The 24,799-nt window shown below is 51.3% G+C and overlaps 1 protein-coding gene across 1 annotated transcript in view; it reads right to left on the reverse strand.

The window, feature by feature from the left end:
* The window catches only part of IGSF21 (immunoglobin superfamily member 21), a 193,538-nt gene that overhangs the window by 44,020 nt on the left and 124,719 nt on the right, over window positions 1–24,799 (reverse strand). The window contains exon 7 of the mRNA XM_015412564.1: window positions 12,150–12,268. Within this exon, the coding sequence (XP_015268050.1) occupies window positions 12,150–12,268 (119 nt within the window). The remainder of the gene's footprint in view (window positions 1–12,149; window positions 12,269–24,799) is intronic.

Raw genomic sequence — 24,799 nt, forward strand, 5'->3', positions numbered from 1 at the left:
ACCAGATTTGGAGGAAAGATTTGCTTGAGCAGCAAGGCGGAACTCTCAAGAAATGAGGGGCTATTTGTTTCCTTGTCAGGAGCGCTTTGGAAAGTGACCTCCGCTCATCCTGCCCAAATCTCTCCTTGCCCCTCTCAGGGGCGGGGGGGGGGGAGGGGGGAGGGAAAAATCCATTCTGCAAGAAACTGAGATTAAGTGGCACTCGGGCTGCCAACCTCCAGGCGGCACCAGGAGATCTCCTGCAATTACAGTTGATCTCCAGGCAACAGAAATCAGAACCCCCCCTTGAAAAAAAACTGGCGGCTTTGGAGGGTGAACTCTGTGGCATTATACTCTGCCGAGGTTCCTCCCTCTCCCCAAACCCTGTCCTCCCCAGGCTCCACCCCGCACATCTCCAGGAATTTCCCAACCCAGAGCTGGCAACCCTAAATGGGACTGACTGGTCAGTACCTGTGGCCTCCCCCTCCCCCCAAATCTCAGGAAAATTTTGAACTACTGAATGACGTCTCCATCATTTCCACCATTAGCCCCAGTGACCAAGCCTGGACTGGAGGTCTTCTACAGAGGCCCCTCTCCACATCTGCAAAGTGGGGGGGGACATCGGTGTGCCCCTTGGGCCTGCGGCTTCCTCAGATGGAGAGCAGAGGGGTGACTGTTTGGCCACCGTGTGCCTCCTCCTCTCCTTCTGGGGGTTGCCCTCTGACACGAAGGGTGACTCAGGCGAGATAGTCCGGAATGGCCCTTCATGGCCTGAAGTATTTAATCCTCTTTTGGAAGAGCGAGACGGGTTTGCTGGCAGGCTCACCACTATTGCTGTGGCTGCCCTCCCCACACCCCCACCTGCTGAGGCATGGAGGGGAAGTAGCTAGGTTCGGGGCCTTCTCAGTGGCGGCACCACACCTGTGGAACTCCGCCCCCCCCACACACACTGAAGTTCCCCTGGTGGCTTCTCTGACTGTGCTCAGGAGCCAGGCAAAGACAGTGTCGTTAGGTTCCGCGTTTAATCAAGTCACCTCGTAATTATTTCCAGATCTTGTTATGTTACGCTTTGGATTGCTTGGTGCCCTTTCCCTCCTTTCTGAAATGGCTGTCCCTCACTGGCTCTTCGAGACATGCTCCTGTGTTTGTTTCTGTCGCCTTTGAATTCACGTCCATTGTTTGAATGATCCAATTGAATCATTTAAGCCGAAATACTTTGAATAATTTACGTTGTTTTAAATACAGAAAGTGTACACAAAGGAGTCCAGAAACTGAGAACAGACAGGCAGTCCCGCCTGGAGCAGGGAGGACGAGGGAGACTGACAGCTGAGCCGGTTGGATTTACTGATCCGGATGCCTGTCAATCAAGTTGCAAAGCTGAGCTCATCGGGTCTGCTGCGAGCTCTCCGCCAACACCACAGGGGTCTTTTCTCATCTCTCACCTGCATTTTCTTCCTGCAAAAGCCACACCGAGCGCGTGCATTCCCTCACATCCAGCTCATCAGGGATGCTACAGATACCGGTGCTTTAAAACTGGAATTCGTGACTTTAACAAAAAATTAGCGTCTGCTCAAAGTGTTCGCCTCCTCACTTGCCCATTTCCATCTCAAAAGTTGTGTGCAATCTCATTCCCCCACCAATCTTATCTTCAGTCCTGCGGTGGAAGCTGGGAGACTGAATCCGGTTCTGTTGACGGCTAGCGCCTCTCTCTTTCCCTGCCCTTTTAACTGATGGCTGACAGGCACAAATGCAACAGGTGAAGCTTTCTCTGTTACGGCATCCCAGAGCTACTGTAGGAAGGCATGAATAGAGCCACGCTAGGCAAAGGGGAATCTAGCAGGACTGATCTGGACAAGATGCTGGAGGAGACAGAAACAAGAGAACTCCAGCACGGTTTCCCCTTGTTAACAGCCACCGTAGAAGGCTGCAGTTCACAGGTTCATATTCTGACAGCCATAAAGCTCCCTGTCAACTTCTTTCGACCTAACCTACCACACAAGATTGTTGTGGGGATAAAATGCAGGAGGGGAGAACCACATACTCAACTCGTCGGAGGAAGAATGGGACCAGGCTGTGAGAGACAGGCAGACGGACTTTGCATGGTTCCCTTGGTGGGGCAAATCACAGTGCCTCCAGGGGACATAGAAGAACTGGAAGATGGCTCTCCTCACATGCTTCTTCTTCAAGGCGAACAAATAGGGGAAGAGAGGCCATAAAATGCAAAGTCGCTATCACTTTGCTCCCAATCAAACTCTTAGAACAGGGATGCTTTTCGCGGGCTAACAGACTTGAGCTAACATTGGCTAACACAAAGACAGGTGATTTCCTGTAACAACAGAACAGACATTTAACCCCATACATACACATTGAGTGTTTTCAACATGCAAATACCCAACAGGGGTGGGGCAACAGTGGGAGGGCTTCTAGTGTCCTGGCCCCACTGCTGGACCTCCTGATGACACCTGGTATTTTTGGCCACTGGGTGACACAGAGTGTTGGACTGGAGGGGCCATTGGCCTGATCCAACATTGGCTTCTTTATGTTCTTATGTACAGTTAGGCAATAGTATGGGGGGGGGGCTTAACTAAGCCCCCTTAACCAGGCTGTGGTCTCAGCCCGAATCAGGGCCTCCCTTGGCGACTATCTGCAAATAACAAATGCCACTCCATCGCCGACCTTCCGGAGACTTGTCTGGCCTTTCATTTCCCCGAGACCCCGCCTAGATCCAGGGAGCGCAGCAAGCTAGTTTAATTGAAGCAATCAGGCCTCCGCTCTCCTAAGACAGTATTTATAAGGGAAATGTACCGGATGCGGCGGAGGAAGGAAAATTAAAAAACACGGTGCGTTTAATGCAATGCTGTCTGTTGCGGAGGGGGTGGGCAGGAGCTCCCAGTGGGTGATGGTTTTATGCCCTGAAGCATAAGATTTGATTGCCCTTAATGTCCCAGCTTGCCTAGCTACACATGTTATTACCCGGCATAAAAATCATCCAAGCCCATTTTGGAAGCCACGCGTGGTGCTTTGTCGCAATGACCTCTTCAGCTGCCGAATCCCCCACAGGTGGACTCCGCAGAGCGTTTGTTCCGTGTTTCGGCTTCCAAATTGAAAGATCATCTTCGGCGCCCGGGAGACTAGCCCATTCTTCATAGTGAAGCAGAAATGAAACTTGGGCATGGTTTGGATTGGCCGGGGAGGGATGGAGCCCACAGCTCCGTGCCAGAGTATGACGGAGCCCATAGCTCTGTGCCAGAGGACCTGTTTTTGCATGCAGAAACCTCCCGGTTCAGTCCCCAGCATTTATGGCCTAAGACCCCGGAGAGCGGCTGCCAGTTTGGTGTAGTGGTTAAGAGTGTGGACTCTAATCTGGGAGAACCAGGTGTGATTTCCCACTCCTCCACTTGCAGCTGCTGGATGATCTTGGGCAAGCCATAGTTCTGTCAGAGTTGTTCTTGAAAAAAAGCAGTTTCTGTCAGAGCTCTCTCAGCCCCGCCTGCCTCACAGGCAGTGTTCTCTCTAAGCTGAGTTAGAGTGAGCCACCTCACAGTTTTTTAGCCTCTGGCTCACACATTTTTATCTTAGCTCAGGAAAGATGGCTCCAGAGCAAACTAATTTATGCAGTCGCCAAATCGTTCACTCAGAAATTTAATGCCAGCAGCTCACAAAGTAGAATTTTTGCTCACAAGACTCCGCAGCTTAGAGGGAGCAGTCGCAGGGTGTCTGTTGTGGGGAGGGGAAGGGAAAGGAGTTTGTAAGCCGCTCTGAGACGGCGAGTGAAGGGCGGGGGGTTTAAACCCAATCTCTTATCTTCTTCTTTCAAGCCCAGAGTGGAGTGAGCCAGTGGTCTGACTTGGGGTACAGCAGCCGCACGTGGGACCCCATCTAGATGGAGCTGCGTTTCCAGTGCGCACGGTTCAAAACACATACTTGGAATGCAAAAGGTTGCTAGTTCAAGCCTTGCTGTACCGTGCTTTAGGAACTCAGGTAAGAGGCCTGGGAAAGATCTGCTGCCAACTCCAAGAGACAACCTTGGTTGAGAGGGACCATGGGGAACACGGGGGTGGGTGGGGGGAAACTGTGAGGCAAACGTTTTTGCGGCGTGAATCCCAGACTGGCACCTCCTCAGCTTCTCCAGAAGCATCCAGATCTCTCCTGCCTTGAGGTTCCCAGAGCCTCTCCCTGCCCGTCTTCCTTTCTGAACTCTGTTTCGGGATTGCACCGTACTCCACCTCGTAGCCCTGCTCCTCCGCATTCTGCACAAAAGGGCCCAGCCCTTGGCAAGCAGCCTGGGTCTTGCTTTCAGCAAGCCCAGCACCCCTCTGTGTAGGGTTGCCAGCCTCCAGGTGGGGCCTGGGGATCTCCCGCTTTTACCACTGATCCCCAGCTGACAGAAATCAGCTCCCCTGGAGAAAATGGCTGCTTTGAAGGGTGGACTCCATGGCATTGTACTATGCTGAGGCCCCTCCCCTCCCCAAACCACACCCTCTCCTGGCTTCACCCCCAAAGTCTCCAGGTATTTTCCAACCCAGACTTGGCAACCCTACCTCTGTGTGCTTGGCCACGGTGCCCCCCCACCTGTGCCGCGGCCACCTTGACAATGCCGAGCATCGTTGGGGAAACGACAGCCTCCCCCGCGTTCCATCCCAGTGCTCTGGCGGAGAAGTTCCTCGGGGCGTCCTCCTTTCCTGGCTGCCTCGGAGGGATTGTTTCGCCAACAGGGTTCCTTACCTCATTACCAAGAGACTTGTAAGTTTAAGGCCGCAGAGACTGAACAAGAGGTTGCCCCAGAACGTTCCTGCCGCCTTAATGGGTGCTGTTGGGCTAATCTGCAGGCGGAACGGCTTTTCCCCAGGTGATTTAATGCAAGCTGCGGGATGGAGTGCAATAGGGGGCAGAGAAACGAATTAAGAGAGAGCACGAGAGCAAGGCGGAGGGAGAGAAATGGAAGGGAAGGAGCCACAGAGCTAAATCTAAGCCTCTGCGCAGGCATGGCTTGCGGGGAAGGATAAATTCTCCAAGTCAGGCCTGGAGAGTGTTCTCGGCTGTGCGGCTCAGGCCCTGGGGTATCTGCCAGGAAGGAAGGAAGGAAGGAAGGAAGGAAGGGAGGAAGGAAGGAAGGGAGGAAGGAAGGAAGGAAGGACCACACTTGGTTCCAAAACTCTGCAAAGGCTTCCTGTGCAATCTGATCTACCTAGGCACCAAAGGGCATCCCGATCAGGAGGCAGCCCAAGAGGGGCCTGAGGCCAATCTGAAAAGGGTGGGATTGGCACTTTCAGTTAGAGGCGTGTGGGGATTTGTGTGAGTCTTGTTTAGGCTTCTAGTTTCTATGCTGGTTGCGCATTACAGCTCGGGTGGTAAACCACAGCTCAGCCAGGCTCTCTTCCTGGGCAAAAGGGCTCCAGCAAATTGGAGGAAGCGTTCAGCTCCACAGGAGAAGGAAGCATTTTTTGAGGCTGGGGAGGGGGGGCTGCTTAGGAGAATGTAGCAAGGGTGCAGGAGCCACTCCCACACGTTGTGATCCGGTAAGTCTTGAACAGAGTTTGAAACCAATAGTGAAAACTAGGATCGCCATCCATTGGGGTGGGCAGTGTGACAGGGAGGGGCCATGGCTCAGTGGCAGAGCCTCTGCTTGGCATGCAGAAGGTCCCAGCTTCAATCCCCAGCAGAATCTCCAGTCGAAAAAGGACCAGAGAGTAGGGGACATGAAAGACTTCCGCCTGAGACCCTGGAGAGCCGCTGCCCGTCTGAGTAGACAATCCTGGACTTGACGGATTAATAGTCTGAGTCGGACTAAGTCCGCTTCATGTGTTCATGTGCATAACGGGAAGCATCCACGGCACTGGCACTGGCCACATGGGTCCATTCTGACGAACAGAAATAGTGTGAACGGCTCCCAAACATAATGGGAATGGAGCCTGAGAGGATAAGGTCAGCTAACCTTCCTTCAGCCACAGGACCTGGGGAGACGGTCACTCTCCACCGGTGGGTGATTCAGAACGAAGTCACCGAAGGAGGAAGGTAACAGCTAGGCATCTTTACCTCCACCACCACCACCACCCGAATCTTGCAAAGGGCCAAACTTTTATGTAGTTAACCTGTTTTGGCTTCTCTCCAAATCCCTCCAAATGACTTGAGGACAGGCTTTCAAATCTGTGCAGAATTTTGCTTTAGGCACCCTTCCAGGAGCAATTGCATCAAGGGCTGATTTCCCTCCCCTGCTCCTCCTGATGGAAAGGGCGGACGTGGCTAAGCCTGGAGCGCGGGTTGGCAAGGTCCCGCTTTGGAAGGGTAGGCTCTATTTATGAGGACGTCTGAAGATGGAAAGGTCTCTCCCAGGAGCCTCTGGCTTAATTGCATCCTTTGGAATGGACCTGCTGCCCTGTTAGGAAATGAATTATTCTTATCCTGCTGCAGCGCTGGCAAGGGCTGGATGGGGGGGGGGGGTTTCCATTGGCCTCTCTTCGGGACCTGAGGGCAGTTGAGATGTCAGGGGAAGGAGATGATCCCTGGAAGCAGTAGATCTCTCCAGCTAGAATGGCTGCGACGACGGCCAGTTGGGCAGAGGAAACCGGCACTTCCTGCTTTGCAAAATTAAAGTGGAAGACCTTTTCCCATTAACACAGCTTCAAAGAAATGAGCAACAGACGCTTTAGGCTGGTGCCCCGCCAGGAGCTGAAATGCACAAACAGTACAGCTTATCTTGCACCAGATAAGAAGAGGAAGAGGAAGAGGAAGAGGAAGAGGAAGAGGAAGAGGAAGAGGAAGAAGAAGAAGAAGAAGAAGAAGAAGAAGAAGAAGAAGAAGAAGAAGAAGAGGAGGAGGAGGAGGAGATTGGATTTATACCCCGCCCTTCACTTGGAGTCTCAGAGCGGCTGACAGACTCCTCTCCCTTCCCCTCCCCACAACAGACACCCTGTGAGGTGGACACAAACTGCTCTTTTTCAAGGACAGCTGTGCCAGAGCTTGTGACTGACCCAAGGTCACATCAGCAGGTGCAAGTGGAGGAGGAGTGGGGAATCAAACCCGGTTCTCCCAGATTAGAGTCCGCACATTTAACCACTACACCAAACTGGAAAGGTCAAGCCAGAACTCTCCCTAGAAACGAAGATGACTAAACTGAGGCTACCGTGCTTTGGTTGGATTAGGAGAAGAGAAGACTCGCCGGAAAAGACAATAACACGATGAAAAGTTGAAGGCAGTAGGAAATGAGGAAGACCCAACGTGAGATGGATGGACTCAATAGAGGAAGACATGACCTCTGGCTTGCAAGACCTGAGCCAGGCTGTTGCTGTTGGAATGGTTTGAAGGTGTGTGTGTGTGTGTGTGTGTGTGTGTGTGTGTGTGTGTGTGTGTAGGGTTCCCTGTAAAGTGCCAGGGGTCTCAAACAGCGTTCCCTCTAAGCTGAGTGAGTGTGAGCTAGCTCACAGTTTTTTAGCCTCCAGCTCACACATTTTTGCCTTCGCTCAGGAAGGAGGGCTCTAGAGCACTCTAACTGATGCAGTAGCCCAATCGCTCACTCACAATTTTAACACCAGTAGCTCACAAAGCAGAATTTTTGCTCACAAGACTCCACAGCTTAGAGGGAGCATTGGTCTCAAACCAGGACCTTGAATGGCGGGATCCACACACCTTCTTCTCTTAGCCAACAAGGTATCTTGTCAAAGATGGCAAGTGCTGGTAACTTCCTTCTGAACTGCAGCACCCCAACTTCGAATGGTCAGAAGGTGGCACAGAGAACAGCGAAAGCATGGCCTTTTCCCTAGCTAGTCCAATAAAGTCGGCACGTGGCTTGGCTGGTTAGACTTGAGCAACTGCTTGTTCAGATGGTCTCAGCTTGTCCATCGTCGCTTGACCACCCGCTTGCCTCCAGGCCACTGCTCTGGCTTAGGTCAATCTTCCCATGTAAGAAACTCCCTCTGCAGAAAAGCTGAGCCTATCATGGAAAAGGGATCTTGGTCAGTTTATGTATTGACTTTTGGGGGGCGATGGTGATACAGTCTACGGACAAGCTGTATTGTGGAATTCTTTTGCATATATAGATTACCTTGGTTTATAAGCCTTCTGAGGAAGTTGAGCTGATGAATCCAATTTGCAGCAATAGTGCAGAAGAAGGTGCTCAACAAAACCCAAAGGAAAGTAGTAACCTCCCACACACACACACTCTCCATCATTTTTTTTGGAATTCCTTTGAAGTACTGGCTGGGCCAGAAGGCAGCGAGATGTCTTTTGACTCAAATGCATCAGCAAACTCAAAGTAACAGTTGTCTTTTGGGGGCTTTATCACAATTAAAGGTTACTTTAGGTTTTTCCTCTTTTGTACAGCATATTTGCCTACTTGCAATACCTGCTTTCTGTCCCTAGGTGCCGCTATAGCACAACCGGCATACCTAATATGACTCTACCGGCACCTAGTGACAAATACAAAGGGTATGGCCAAAAAACCCAAGCTCTAAACAGCTGGTTGAGTTTGTGTTGACAGTGACATTTGGAGAGTGGCTGGCTAGAGCCACTCAGAAATTGCCTATTATTTTCCACCAGGAGCTGAGAACATACTGTCCTGTCAGAAGTGGGACAACGCATTAGGGGTTAAGTCTGGCTGCTTTGTTCCATATCTCCATTGCTATTAAGTTCACCTGCTTCTGAGGAGGGCTGCAGCCTCCCCTAGGCAAAGGTGACCTCATTTGGAGCCATGTCTTTTCTGCAAGGTTGGAGCCGGTTACACAACGGGCCGTGTGGGAGATGGAGCTCCGTGCCCAGATCTGAAGGTTGGTCTTATGACATTGTAAAGCAACTGGTGGTCCTTTGAATTTTTGTGTCCCTTGATCTCCAGGCACTTCCACTTTTGCAAACTTGACAGGGAACTTACAACACGCCTTTCCTGCCTTTCCCCCAAGATCATTTGAAGGTGATCAAGATACCTTGTAGTGACTCAGAGCCTTGGTCCACCTACCTCAGGATTGCTCTGAAGCACATCTGTCCAGTCACAGGCAGAGAGACCCTTTAGCTGGAGATTCTTCACCCAAAGAGTGATTCACACATGGAATTCACTGCCACAGGAGGTGGCGGCAGCTACAAGCATGGACGGCTTCAAGAGGGAATTAGATAAGCATATGGAGCAGAGGTCCATCGGTGGCTATTAGCCATAAGGTATAGATAGGAACTCTCACTCTGGGGTAAGGGATGCTCTGTATTCTTGGTGCTTGGGGGGGGGGCAACAGTGGGAGGGCTTCTAGTGTCCTGGCCCCATTGCTGGACCTCCTGACGGCACCTGGTATTTCTGGCCACTGTGTGACACAGAGTGTTGGACTGGATGGGCCATTGGCCTGATCCAGCATGGGCTTCTCTTATGTTCTTGTGTAAATACCAAGTGGGTGGACATCTATCACCCTGCTAGTCTTCACTGGGCACGATGAATCTCATCCCTGCTCTTCCAAGCTGCCGTCCACAGTGTCACGGTCACCACGGCGAGACCCAGGCCACGTAGACCCCGACAGCTCTACAGGCTCCTCTCCTAGTTCTGCTTGCACCTCCAGGCCAATTTGGCCAGGGATCCTGGAAGTTTTTTGTCATCTTCTGGGCGTGGAACAGCGGCCACTGCTGATGTGGAGGGGGAGGTATTTGTGAATTCCCTGCATTGTGCTGTGATTCTATGATTGCAAGGCTGTTCCAGGATCCCAACCCACCCCTCGTCCCTGTTCAACAGACACCTGCATTCCAAGACTCTAAAACACACCTGAGCGCAGGAGGAAAGACCCATCAATCAAAGCAGGCTTCGGCCTACCAATCCCATCTCCATGGCGATGGAACCTGCAGTGGTGATCAGACACAGCCCGTCTTCCTTCCCAAGTGTTTTGTCTGCTCCTCAAGGAGAGGGCTTGGTGTCCCTCATTATGCGGGGCTGGAAGGCAGGACGAGGCCCGCCTGCCGCCTTTCCCCTCTCTCGCTCGGCCCCCCGAAAGGGTTCTGGAGGCTGCCGATGGCGTGAAACGTGACAGCAGCTGGTGCCGAAGCCGCCCTCCGCCCTCGTTTGTCATCTCCGGGTTTCTCCGCGGCAAATGAAGCCGCTCAGTAAATATAAATCGCAACATCTGCTCCGTGCTGCTCCCTGGCACGGCTCGCCCGGACCCGACACTCTCTCGGCAGGAGCAACAAAGATGGAGGCCTGCCCTCTTGGCTCCGACACCCACAGCCCGCTCCCGCTGACTCAACGGCCATCCAGCTGCCTCCCCAGCCCAGAGAGCCAGGAGAAGGCTGCGAGGGACAGCTGGTGTTTGCATTTCAGCCGGACATCTACGACTGTCTGCCGTTGATTCATTTTTAAAGACCTGCTTGGACCAGAGTCACAGTTCACTGGCTCCGCTGGTGAGGGTGTTAACCCTGTATGGGCTTGGAGGCATCGTGCTCTGTCAGCCTAGCACTGACCACTTACAGAGCGGTTGCCTTCTCTAAAGCTTTCTGTAGTCTGGGAAGGACGAGGTGTGTGCTCAGAGCCTCCTCACTTTGTGACGGGACCAGAGGATGAATTGGCCAAGGGTGAACGTGACACTGTGCTAAGTGCCAAGGTGAAACAAGCCTTCCTGTGCCCACACACTAATTTTGCGAGGAAGCCGGGTGGCAAATGAAGGCTGCAGCCCTGTGCCTGCTCCCTCGGGAGGAAGTCTGTTGGCATGAGTCACGTTCCAAGGGGAACACACAAAGGCTCGAGCGCCACATCTTTCTCAGTTCCGCAGGGCCTGCAAGACGGAGCTCTTCCGCCAGGCTTTCGAGTAGGAGCCGCCGCCACTATTACTCCATCATTGCCATCTATGCACCGTCACACCATCACCACGACTATCTGGCCCCTTTGGGGGTGCGAGGTGCCCCTGGCAGGAAAAGGATGATAGATTTCGGGGAAGTTACCGTTGGGTTTAAGATCTACCCCATCTTGTGACAAATGGACCACTGTGATTTTGTTACTGTATTTTACTGTTTTATATTATGTGCTTTTATTGTTTTAATCTTGGCACTTTGTGCCCTTGTTAGCCGCCCTGAGCCTTCGGGGTAGGGCGGGATACAAATCTAAAGATAGATAGATAAATAAATGAATAAATAAATAGGGCTTCCACGGACATGTGAGGCAGCTCTCGGAATTTCACTGGTTTCTAAGTGCTCATCCACACATGCTCCAAATGTCATGTGAGGTGGTAGATGCTTTGCCATTGGAGGTTTTTAAGTACTGATCGGATACCTACTTGTCGGGGATGTTAATAGATGTAGTTCCTGCGTGGAAGGGGGTCAGACTAGATGACCCTGGTGGTCCCTTCCAATTACGAGATTAGGTAAATAAATCCCTCAGGAGCTGCAACATCATGAGGGCAGGAGGGGAGCCTTGTTTTGAAGCAGCCAAGGATCTTGGGTCTGGGGCCAGCCTGACCTCCATAGCTTGGCCTCACACGGGCATCTCCCACATAACACCACTGCCCATATGAACCCACCCCCTGCTGAGGTCATTGTCAAAGACCCTGACGGGGGACATTTAATCCTCTGCCTCCAAAAAGCAGGGCCACCTTGGTGGTGGACCCCGTGTTGTGGAGCAGCCTCCCCCAGGAGCTCCATCTAAGGTTCTCCCTCCTGAATGCTAAATGCTGCTTCAAGGCACATCTGCCCATGGAAGGCTTTGGCTGGGCGGATTGGGGGGGGGGGCTTTCTGATGATGGTATTTCTCAATATTGTGATTAATCCACTGTATTTGTTAGGTTTTATTGCATAGTCCTTACAAATGGTTTTCCAGCGACTGTTGTTAGGTGCTTTGGGGGATGGGATGGCTAGATTCAAGTCCAGGAGCACTTTACAGACTGTGACGGAACAATTTGCAGGGTACAGGCTCGTGAGAGATACCAATGGGAGAAAATACGTTAGGCACATTTCAAGCAAACAAAAACGCTCCGAGAAATTAAGCATGCTGGGAGGAGGGACGTAGGAGCCCTGCCGGATCAAACCAAGGGACCACGTAGTCCGGCATCCCGCTTCCAAAAGTGGATACTCCTGAGAAACCCATAAACAGGACTCGTCTCTGTAATCTGATATCCTGAGGTGCAGGCTGCCTCCAAATCAGAGGTTCTATTCCCAACTAATACTGTGGTTCATTAATAGCGGCTGTTGATAGACATGGATAGACCAAGGTGTGAACTTACACATCACATTGAGGAAAATGTTGCCAGACGCCAACACCACCTTCTCCCGGGTTGCTCGGTCATATATTCCCACGTGGCATTCGTAGGGGCCGTTGTCTGAGATCCGGACCTCTGGAAGCCTGGAGAGAGGGGGAGACAGCAAAGGTGAGAAAAGGGAATGCGATTGGTACCTTTTTTAAAAAAAGAAAGATCCGGTCATATCTCTGCTGGGCCTTCTGATGGCACCTGGTATTTTTGGCCACTCTGTGGCCCATCCAGCAGTGGCTTCTCTTATGTTCTTATGTACCTCAGGACCATTTCACATGGTTCTGGGCTTAGCAAAGCCATCGGAGTAAACCGTTTGAAGCCATAAACGAAGAGAAGAAGAAAGACCACCACACAAATGGGAAAAGCCAGCCGACGTCTTAGATCATTAAATGCAAAAAACAAAACCGTTGTTAATTCCATCAAATGCCTCACTTTAAAAGCTTTCTGCTCTCTTGGGAGAACTGCGTCCCCCTGCGCAGCATAGACTCTGTTCACACTAGGCACCTGTGAAGCTGGGAAAGCCAGGGCTATCAAGGCCCGTTCACAGGTATGCGCATGTCCCAGAACGGCTGCAACCTCTCAGGTAATGTGTGAATGGGCCATAGAGGCAACACCAGACAGATGCAGCCTGGTGGTCCCCTCAGACACAACCGCTTTCAAGGGAGACCTTTCACATGTTCAGCTGCCAATCACCATGCAACTGTGGGCTGAAAATGGAAGAACAGAAGCTGCCCACCAATTGCTGTTTAGGGCAGTTGCTGAGATGACTAGAATGATAGAGTTGAAAGGGATCTCCAGGGTCATCTAGTCCACCCCGCTGCACAATGCAGGAAATTCACAAATACCTCCCCTCCCCCACATGCACTCAGTGACTCCTGTCCCATGCCCAGAAATTGGCAAAGAACCTCAGACAAACTTGGATTGAATAGAGACTTTGGATGGTTATCTCATTACCAGAAGTAACTGCCTTTCAGGTATTCCATTCAGATTCATCAATAGAAGGAAGGGGTCACACCCAGCCAGGATTGTGCATTCTACCTTTTTCATGACTTTTGCAACTGCTTTGCATTTACATCGCACTTTCTTCATCCATTCCCCCCCCCTCCACCTAATCACCTATGTATCTGGCCAGTTTCTTCATACCCTCCATGCATCTGATGAAGTGAGCTGTGTTTCTCGAAAGCTTATGCTACAATAGTTTGTTAAGTCTTAAAGGTGCTACTGGGCTTTTTACTAAAATACCTCCAGGATCCCTGGCCAAAGTGGCCTGGAGAAAAATTGCTTCATGACCCAATTGGTGATAGGCATTCCCCTGGGCATGTAAGAAAGGGCCATGAGAACTAAGCATTGATGCAACCCTTCCTGCCCTCCCTCTCATGATCTGCCTAAATTCACACAATCAGCATTGCTGACAGATGGCCATCTAGCCTCTGTTTGAGAACCTCCAAAGAAGGAGAGCCCGCCACCTCCCGAGGAAGCCTGTTCCACTGAGAAACCGCTCTGTCAGGAAGCTCTTCCTAATGTTCAGCTGAAAACTCTTCTGATTTAATTTCAACCCGTTGGTTCTGGTCCAACCTTCTGAGGCAACAGAAAACAACTCCGCCCCATCCTCTCTCTATGACAGCCCTTTAAGTACTTGAAGATGGTTATCCTATCACTTCTCAGCCTATGGCAGAGACATCTAACAAGACCACGTGGGAGACCCCCAACACATGCGTGGTGTGCTTTACTCAAGGGTGTGAGGAAGACTGTTGATGTGGAGACGCCCTCAACTCCCAGTTTGGCTAAGAAGGTGCCAAAATGAATGCCCGCTCCATTCTGGAAGCCATTGGGAGAAGAGCACTTGGTTGGAGGATGAAGGTATGCTGGGAGAGAGACCCCAACTCATTTGCAAAAAGTATTTTATTATTGGACCTCCACAACAAGAGGGAGGGAAAAAGTTAAGCCACCCAACTGCCAGAAGAGAGAGGAAAGACGCCTGTGCGGAACGCAGAGTGAGGGTTAAGCTGAGGTTCCATTGATCTCTCTTCACATCCCCCCCCCTACTTTGTCCTGACACTTCTCTGGTCTGGCATTAAATTCATCAAGTGTCATAACTGTAAATTAAAAAACTGGCCAACAAACAGGGGAGGGGAGAGGGAATGGAGAGGGCCAGGGGGGAAGCGACAGAGAAATCAAAGTGTCCCTCCCTCGTGGTGGAGTCCAATTTGGAAGGGGAGCTCAAAACGAGTCTCCGTGGAGAGCGGGGATGAAGGCTCCTTGGATTGATGGTGGCCAGAGACGGAGAGTTAATCAAAGGAAAGAGGCACCCCGGAGAGCCACACTTTGGGGGGAGCAAACAGAGAGCTCCAATTACAGCCAAGCGGCCTTGCAAGGAGGTTTCTGGGAGGAAAGAGAGCCACTGTTTGCCGGCACAAGAAGCATCCGGGCGTGGGGGGCAAGTAGGAGAGTTTGAGCATAGCTGGGACGATAATAAGGACAGAGCAGAAGGTGGCGCGGTGGGTGAGCGGAGGAGCTGAAACAGTGAGGACCAGAACCTTGACAGTAAAACTGTCAGCCGAGGGAACACTGGAATTAGTGGGGTCGCCAAACGAACAGCCACGGCATTCAAAGCAGACTCCAGTGGGGGCACCTTGAAGACCCACAAAGGTTTATTCAAGGTCTGAGCTTTGGTGTGCAAGGCACGCTTCTTCAGGTACACTGGAATGGTAGGTAAGGTTCGAACTTATAGACGGGGGCTGAACAGCAAATTAGCGTGTAACACGATGAAGACGTGCAAGGACAAATCATGTGACACCTTAATTTGCTGTTCAGACCCTGTCTATAAAGCTTGAACCTTACCTTCCTTTCCAGTGTATTTGAAAAAGTGTGCACGCGCACGAAAGCTCAGACCTTGAATAAAACTTTGTGGGTCTTCAAGGTGCCCCCCACTGGACCCTGAATTTGGACTCCTGCTTCAGACCAGCACGGCTGAACACCTGGATCGGCCTTCAAAGAAGAAGAGATTGGATTTCAGGGCTCTTTTTGTAGAAAAAGCCCAGCAGGAACTCATTAGCATAATAGGCCACACCCAATAGCAGGAACTCATTAGCATATTAGGCCACACCCTAACTGCACCACTCATTAGCACATTAGGCCACACCCCCATGTTACCAGAAGTGTGGTCATCCAGCCACACCCACCTTTTGCTTCTTATTCTGTTTACCTTGTTTGTTGTCAAAACCCAGGGCTTTTTTTGTAGCACCTCCTTTGCGTGTGAGGCCACACACCCCTAATATAGCCAATCCTAATGAGTTTCTGCTGTTGGGTGTGGCCTATTATGCTAATGAGTTCCTGCTGGGCATGGCCAACTTGGAAGCCAGCCGGAACTCCGTTCCTGCGCGTTCCTGCCCAAAAATAGCCCTGGGATTTATACCCCGCCCTTCACTACCCAAGGGAGTCTCAGAGCGCCTTACTATCCCCTCCCCCTCCCCACAACAGGCACCCTGTGAGGCAGGCGGGGCTGAGAGAGCTCTGACAGAAAATGCTCTTTTTCAAGAACAGCCCTGACAGAACTACGGCTTGCCCAAGGTCATCCAGCAGGTGCAAGTGGAGGCGTGGGGAATCAAGCCCGGTTCTCCCCGATTAGCGTCCGTGCACTCAACCACGACACCAAACTGGCTCTCGACAGCAAATCTGACAGATCCAGACAGAATCGGTCTATTCCTGGCTATAAGGTGGGATGTCTCAATAGAGACCCGTATTCTGAAGCACTCTACCTCTGAATAACTGAGGGACAGAAAAGCCCTCTGGGGGCAGCTGTGACTCCCATGCTCTACGTGTGGGCTTTCCAGGGCCATCTGGCTGCCCCCCAGGGGCTGTGGTCATACACGCAATGAGACCCGGCATAGGTGTGAATGCCAGGCAGATTTAAAGGGCACGATCAGACAACAACATCTGGGAAGCGCCCAGCAGTGGTTGGCAACCCATTCTGCTCTGCCGCAGAAGTGGAGTTAAAAGACACCGGGGGGGGGGGGGGAATGGGGGGGTGGGGGGTAGGGGGAATCTGGTAGTGTTGGGTATTACAAGTTAAAATTACACTCAGTGTATCTGGGGTTAAATGTTTGTTTGTGTTGTCACAGGAAGTCACATGTTTTTCATGTAACCAATGTTAGTTTAGATGCTGGAAGCCCGGGAAAATTCTCCCTGATCTAGGAGTTTGATTGGAGTGATAGTGTCAAAATGTTTTAGCATTTTATGGCTCCTCTTCCCGTCTTTGTTTGCTGTTCTCAAGAAGAAGTAAGAGAAGCCATAACCCTGAATTATTTTACTCTGGCACTGCTAAGCTTTTTTATCTCTGCTAAATACCAATTTTTCTATTTCAAAACCCAACAGGTAGTAAATGGGTTGCAATGGGCCACGGATGGACTTTCCTGTGTCTGATCGCTCCAGCATGTTCTCACGGTGTCTGGATGGTCTGATCAGGCCGTTCCGACTCCGTGCCATTGTTCCCCCCCCCCCACGTAGTATGCGCATCATCGCAAACTCCATAGGGAGCCCTCGGTGCAGAGGTGCGATTCATCGATCTTCTGGTTAAGCGCATGGAGAAAAAAGGCACAAAAAAGAGACTTGCCCACAGTTGTATCTGATCACGCACTGGCAGACTGCACCCACAGCTTCAAAGGGTGGGTCGTGCAACGGTGGGTCAAATTCCTCCGGAGGGAATAGCCTCGTTTCCCACCCACAACCAAGGAGAAGTAGCTCTTGTAGGATTTGGCAGGGCTCTCCTGATCTGAGTTTGACATGGGGCTGAACTAAGGTTGCTAGTTCCCCAGGCTCCCGATAGGGTGCATGGGGTAGGGTTGCCAGCTCCAGGCTGGGAAATTCCTGGAGATTTGGGGGTGGAGCCTACAGAGGACAATGGGGTACAATGCCACAGAGTCCACCCTCCAAAGCTGCCATTCTTTCCAGGGGAACCCAGGGGAGAGCCAATTTGGTGTCATCGTTAAGCGTCTCAGACTCTAATCTGTGAGGACCGGTTTTGATCCCCCACTCCTCCACGTGAAGCCAGCTGGGTGACCTTGGGGCAGTCCCAGTTCCCTCAGAGCTGTTCTCTCACAGAGCAGTTCCTCTCAGAGCCCTCTCAGCCCCACCTACCTCACAGGGGGTGCCTGTCGTGGGGAGGGGGAGGGGGAGGGAAAGGAGATTGTCAGCCACTCTGAGACTCCTTCGGGTAGTGAAGGACGGGGCATGAATCCAATCTCTTCTTCTCCTCTCTAACCTGGAGATGAGCTGTAATTCTGGGGGAACCCCAGGTCCCACCTGGAGGATGGCATCTGAGGCTCTGCCTCTGAAACCGTGGCCTGTAATTTCACCATGTTTCTCTTGGCTTTTTCCCGGGGAATTGAGTGCCATCGATCGGCTGTCTGGTTAGTAGTCAGTATTCAGATAATGGGCCGGGCGGGGTGTGTGTGTGCGTGTGTGGAACGAAGCTTCTCTTCACCGGCAATGGGGCTTGGGGATCAATAAACTATTAATAAACTGCAGAGGGTTTTGGGGAGAGATCTCTGTAATGCAGCTTAGCAGCTGGAGTTTACTAACCCTGACAGCTCTTCAGAAGGGTAAGTAATTGTGTTATTGCAATGCAGAAAAAAAGCACACTGACAAGGGGGGGGGGGGGAAAGGGCCCCGGGGGGGGGGGGGGGGGGGGGGTATCTCAGTGGGCTGATGTCACTCCCCATGCACCTGGAAGTGATGTCATCACATTTCAGGGGATTCTTGGGACACTCTGGTTAAACAGTGATGAGGCTACAGGCACCAGAGAAACTGACTCCCGGGGAAGTAGCTAGGTTCCCCAGGGTGCAGGGACACTCCCCTGACAATAGTTCTATTCTCTGACTTCCAGAAGGCTCATCAAAATTCAGGCCATGTTTAAAGATCAACATCTGCTGGACAATAATTGACCTTCTAGGACCATCCAGGAAAGTGCCTTACGATGCAGAGTTCCCCAGAAACTTAATCATAAGTGAGGTCAGGGCCCTCAGCCATCTCCTAGCCTTTGTTAATCAGGCTTGACATTCAGGTATGAGAATCAAGAACCCCAAAGAACCCTTGAGCAATTCTAATCTTATCTGTAGTGCTATTGTCAGACGTAGAGGCTTTTGTGTTTTTCGGGACAGGAAACCATGCCCTATTTATTTTTAAACCGTCTTCTTTCCTGTCGAAATTGTGTTTCTGTTTATGAATTTCAATGGCTTCCCTGTGTCATCTGACATGGTAATTGGATGTGTTGTCCAGCCTTTCAGTGTCTTGGAACAAATTACAAAACTACTAAATACAAAATACAAAAGGGGAGCTTGGTTCAAGACCTAAGCTGCATTTAAGACTGCCCAACTCATAAGAACATAAGAGAAACCTGTGCTGGATCAGGCCAATGGCCCATCCAGTCCAACACTCTGTATCACACAGTGGCCAAAGATACCAGGTGCCACCAGGAAGTCCGGGACACTAGAAGCCCTCCCACTGTTGTCTCCCCTCCCCCAAGCACCAAAATGACAGAGCATCCCTTGCCCCAGACCAAGAGCTCCTATCTATCCCTTGTGGCTAATGGCCACTGATGGACCTCTGCTCCATATGCTTATCCAATTCCCTCTTGAAGCCGTCCATGCTTGTAGTCGCCACCACTTCCTGTGGCAGTGAATTCCATGTGTGAATCACCCTTTGAGTGAAGAAGTACTTCCTTTTATCCGTTCTAACCCGACCGCTCAGCAATTTCACGGAGTGCCCACGAGTTCTTGTATTGTGAGGAAGGGAGAAAAGTACTTCTTTCTCTACCTGCTCTATCCCACGCAGGAATTCCAGCCTGGAAAATTCCTGGAGATTTGGGGGTAAAGCCTAGAGAGGTCAGAGTTTATGGAGGGAAAAGGGGCTCAGCAGGTATGTGGTTCCATAGAATCTGCCCTCCAAAGTAGCCATTTTCTGCAGGGTAACTGATCTTGTCATCTGGAGATCTGTCATAATTCTGGGAGACCTCCAGACCCCACCTGGAAGATGGCAACCCCAGCTGTGCTGCAAGCTCAGTGACTCAATGTGGCTCGCAGCAGTTCACTGCTTGGTTGCCCCCAAGGCTCCCAGTCCCCGCTCCACGTCCAGGCTCGCGTTCACTGTCGGGACTTGTCCGGGTTAAAGTTGCCAGGATCTTTTTTCTTTTTGTCCAGGTGATGTACCTTTTCCTTCCTAGTGACTCACCTCTCCGTACCCATCCAAACTGTCAAAACTCATCAGGCTCCATCCTGGCTCAGTCCCCAATCAGATTTTTTTTTTAGACCACAGAACGGAAAAAAGTCCTCTGCAGGTATTCTCAAAATCAATTCGGAAACTTCAGCTGGTGCAGAACGCCGCAGCTCGGCTATTATCGGGAGCTAGACGGCGCACGCCTATTCCCTCCCATTCTGCAGTCACTCCAGGAGCTCCGTTTAAAGTACCGGCTGCCACCCATACAAGGTCCTTCATGGCCTCGGGCCCTCATATCTGCAAGGCCGCTTGCCCATGACAGCTCTGCTCCTCTGAGCAGAGCCAGTCTGGTGTAGTGGTTAAATGCGCGGACTCTAATCTGGGAGAACCGGGTTTGATTCCCCACTCCTCCACTTGCACCTGCTGGATGACCTTGGGCAAGCCATAGTCCTGTCAGAGCTCTTCTTGAAAAAGAGCAGTTTCTGTCAAGAGCTCTCTCAGCCCCACTGACCTCCCAGGGTGTCTGTTGTGGGGAGGGGAAGGGAAAGGAGTTTGTAAGCTGCTCTGAGACTCCCTTGGGTAGTGAAGGGCGGGGTATAAATCCAATCTCCTCCTCCTCCTCTTCTCTTCTTCTCTGCATGTGCCACCCTGCAAATGGGCCAGAAGTATAGCCGCCTGTGTGCATGCCTTCTTCACTGTGGCCCCCACAGAACAGTCTGCCTGAGGGGGTCAGGAAGGTTCCCACTCTCCTGGCTTTCCAGAAACTCTGCAAAACTGAATGATCCAAGAGGGGCTTTTCTATGCAGGCAATTAAGGCCAGCACCGTTCAAGATTCACAAAGTTATGTGGACAAATTATTAGAGACTGTGGTGGAAAGGGCCTGCTCTGGCCTGCAGGCCCTGTTCCACCCTGCCCTCCTAGGTTTTTCCTCAACACTGGAAAAACTGGGAAAGTTTTTCTCTCTCTTCAGTAACCCGGCACCACCCCCTCACCTTTTGCAGGAATTACCCACTGGGAGGGTCAGGGCTCCCAGCTCCCCTTCCAATAGGGTTGCCAAGTCAATTTTTCTTACTGGCGGGGGAGCCTCACTGGGCTCTGGGAGGCGTCCGTTGATGTGCGCAAGCACACGCCGCCAGCACGTCTCCAGAAGTGACGCGCAACGTCGATCACGCTGAAGGCGTGGCCCCGATCATTTCCCTCCGACGATCGGGGCCATGCCCTCAACGCTGCAATTCAGGGGGCTGAGTTCCCCCCAGGGCCCGATTCCGCAGCGGCGGGAATTGGGCCTCCGAAGCGGGGGTTTACCCGCGGCCCCCCCACTTGGCAGGCCTACCTTCCAAGTTCTGAGGCCTGGCCTGGCCTCTGTGTGGTGACCCGGCGCCTGGTCACCACGGGGACTGTGTGCTTGTGCGCCCTAGACAAATAACCTCTTCTCAACTGCCTGCCTCCCCCCTGGTGCTCCTTTCAAAATAGCATGTCTGAGATGGTGGAGAGCTATGTTTAAATTAAGGGCGGGAAGATACCAGCTGGATCTTAGGAAAAACGTTTGTTTTGACAGGAAGAGCTGTGCAACAGTGGAATCAGCTGCCTCAGGAGGGGGTGAGCTCCCCCTCCCTGGCAGTCTTTCAGCAGCGGCTGGACAAACACTTGCCAGGGAGGCTCTGGGCTGATCCTGCATCGAGCAAGGGGTTGGACTAAACTAGATGGCCTGCATGCCCCCTTACAACTCTGTGATTCTATTATTCTACTCTATGTGGTACAGAGAACCACTGCCAACATCCAAAGTTATAAAGTGTTTATTAAAAAGACAATGTTCACAAGCATACTTTTTGCACAGCACCAGACTGAGCAAGGGATTCAAAAGAAATGGGTAAAATACAAATCCTCTGTCCCTCTCTCTAAACATGCCCTATCAGATGTTAAAATAGGACAGGATCTTTTATCTTAGGAAGCTACAGATCTCTATGGAGTCGCCCTTACTTTGAAACTTTCTGTAGCTCTCTGGGGCAGCACAGGGTCAAAATGGCTGCCTCCTCAGGTAAGAGTTTTGTCTGCTCTCATGGACGCCACACCAACCAAAGAGACCATCCGCCTTTCCCCCCTGAGTTTTATCACTTCTTTTCCCCACCCATTCACCAGATCAGGCCAGGTCAGAGAAGCGTTTCCTGCAGCTTATTCCTGGAGATTATTCCTGAAGCCTCTCTAAAGTCCTCCAAATTTCTGTTCCCTGCTTGGAGAAGGGGGGAGAACTTGACCCACCCATTATCTCTCCTGCTAGATCTATTTGCATTTTTTAAGAGGTAGCTGAGGTGAGCCTGGAAAGCCATTGACTGACTTCCCCCCTCCTGACTTGCTCTCTGTCCAGAAGGGGGAAAAAAACTTTTAAAACTCAGAGTTGAGGGTTTTGCTCACTTCAAACTTCCAAAGAAAAAAAATGAATTTCTTCACAGAGAGACTGTAGTCTATACTACTGTGTATAGTTTTCTGTAAGCTGGATCTTACTATGTAATTTTGCATTGTTTAATGTGTCATGTTAACACGAATGCTTCACTTCAGTTCTGTTTTTTTTAGATTTCAGAGTTGTTCTACAACCCAAATCCCATTTCATTGTTTATGGATTGTTCCACCCTGTCAATTGTATCGATTGTGTATCTGCTTTGAGCCCCAGTGAGAAAGGGAGACTAGAAGTAACGTAAATACTAAAGACAAAGAAAAAAAATATCTTCCAGTCGTGCAAAAAACTTGCCTCAAACCAGAGGCTTCCCGCATGCTACAATTATCTCTCTTATAAAATCCTCACTGCTCCTCTTCATCATTCTGCTGCTGACATTACCCTCTTGGGCGGTAGCACAGACGAGAACATCCTGTGAGATCACAGTAGCTCAGCCAATGGCCAGGCCGGCTCCCAGCTGATAGCCGGTCTTCAGCCTTTTGAGGAGATCCTCTCTCTTCCTCCCCCATATCTTCGCAACGACTCATGATTTAAAACAGCTGGCATTTATTCGGTCGCTGCTCTCGACTCCATGGGATGCAAATCAGCCAGTGTGTCTGATTTAAATATGTTTGGTTGATCCAAGCATCTCTGAGCGTGGCCAATTAATCCGCCAGGCAAACGCAGAGATGAGGAGTTGGGGAAGAAAAGGGGGGGGCGAACGGCTGCCGGAATCGGAGCGTGTCTGGCTGCAGAGCTGAGCGCCTTTTATTGCTGCTTTTAGCGGGTGTTGAACCCTTCCTCCACGGCCTTTAAAAACCCATTAACGCCTCCCCCCTCCCCTCTCAGCTTTAGCACCGCCGCAATCATAAAACCATTCCTGGGTTGACGTATCCAGAGTGTGGGATCAAGGGAAAGCATTCTTTAAAGGGGAGGGGGGGACCTTGCAAAGAAAGATCCCCCCCAAAATCCAAAGAGCGATGGAGAGCCAGGCCCCTCTGAGGGTGGCAAAAAAGGGCCCTCCTTCTGGGAAAGGGCCCGGCTCGCTCACGCCCCCACCCACATGTTGCTCTTCACAAACAAGCAACCACCGGCCTCCCAGGCGAAGGCAGGTTCGATTGGCAATTAAGCTCTCTAGCGCTAATCTCATTATCATTAATTGAGCTGCCATATTCCATTATGACTCTTCGCTGCTCCGACAGCACAGTCCCCATGACCCGCTGGAACAGGAGACGGGCTCTCTGCCAGCCCCACACTGCAGGGGGGGTGGGAGATCGCCACCTTGGTCCACGGATCTGTCACAGATATTGGGGAGCAGAGGGGAGAGGTTTTTCCTTTTATGTCAGGGGTACCCAACTTGGCATCCAGGAAAGTGGGCAGAGCCAGGCGGCAGGGCGTGTGTGTGTGTGATGACTTTTGGCCACCCACCAGGGCTTCCGACTGGCCATTAGAGATTTGATTGGCTGCAGATTTTTTAAAAGTTCCTTCGGCGGCAGCTGCCCTTCCAGACACAAGGACTTTCACTGCATGGCTGAAGGCAAGCTGTGTACACAAGTAAATATTTTGAAACAATAGGGTACATTTTAAAAGGCGTCCTGCTTAACAGACCCTCTGCCTGAAACGTTGACGAGTTGCTGTTATGCATGACTTCACCCCCTGACATTTTGTGGCCGGCTCCGCCCTTCATGGCAGCCATTTTGTGGCTGGCTCCGCCCATCATGGCAGCCATTTTGCGGCAGACTCCATCTCCTAAGGCAGCCGTTTGGTAGTTGCCCCTGTGTCGGAAAAGCAAAGGTGTCCACAGGCTCAGAAAGGTTGGGGGCACCTCTTTCGGGTGCCTGCTTGAAGAACGCACACAAATGTCCTCTTAGGGTTGCATTTATCTGTTGCCAATTGGGCAAAAGTAGATGAATGATCAGGAATGCAAAAGAAGCTCTGCGCTAGGATGTCCTTTGCAGTTGCCATTTCCCTGCTACGCTCCAGTAACAACAACAACTTCATACGTCTATCATCTTTCAGAATTCAAAGCACTTCCCTGACATTGTCTTGCAGGATCTTGACAACAGCCCTGCATGGCAGGCTGGTATGATGATCATCTATGGCAGGTCAGAGGGTGGAGGTTGTTTACGATTTGAACCCACTCCCCTCCATCACAGTTCATCATTTTTACCACGTCAACTAACACTTGCAGGAGGTGAGAAAATGCAGAACAAGATGAAGTAAAATCATGCATTTGTTCTTTTTTCACAAACATTCCCTATTTGGTGTAGTGGTTACGTCCGCAGACTCTAATCTGGGAGAGCCAGGTTTGCTTTCCCACTCTTCCACTTGCAGCTGCTGGATGGCCTTGGGCAAGTCACAGTTCTGATAAGAGCTGTTCTTGAAAGAGCAGTTTCTGTCAGAGCTCTCTCAGCCCCACCCACCTCACAGGGTATCTGTTGTGGGGAGGGGGGGGGAAGGAGCTGGTAAGCCGCTCTGAGACTCCAAGTGAAGGGTGGGGTATACATCCAATCTCTTCTTCTTCTCTTCTTCTTCTTTCTGGGCCCAGTTCAGAATCCAGGCCTGTTTCTTTGTGGCCCTAAATGGCTTAGGATGGGGGGGGCGGGGCTCTTTGCTTCCCCCCTTCCTCTGAGGCTGCCATCGGAGGCCACGCTCCGCCTTCTGCCAGTGTCAGAGGTGTGGCAAAGAGCCGTTCCCCAGGCCTGGCATCCCAGTTTCAGAAAGCCCCCTCCTCTTCAGATGCCACCCTGGCACCGAATTGCCTGTTTCCATTGCTGGGCAGAGATATCTTTATCTTCCCTGGCCTGTAGGTGGAAGGGATTCCCTTTCCTATCATAACATGTTGTGCTTCTACGCCCACCCCTTTTAGAGGATACGGCTGAACTGTTCGTTTGATCGTCTTTGCTGCACTTTATTTTTATCGCTGGCTATTTAAAAAAAATAATCTCTCAGAGAACCTGATTTTTTTAACCAGGATTTT

The sequence above is a fragment of the Gekko japonicus genome, unplaced genomic scaffold (genome assembly GCF_001447785.1).
Source record: "Gekko japonicus isolate JY-2015 unplaced genomic scaffold, Gekko_japonicus_V1.1 scaffold131, whole genome shotgun sequence".
Taxonomy (NCBI): domain Eukaryota; kingdom Metazoa; phylum Chordata; class Lepidosauria; order Squamata; family Gekkonidae; genus Gekko; species Gekko japonicus.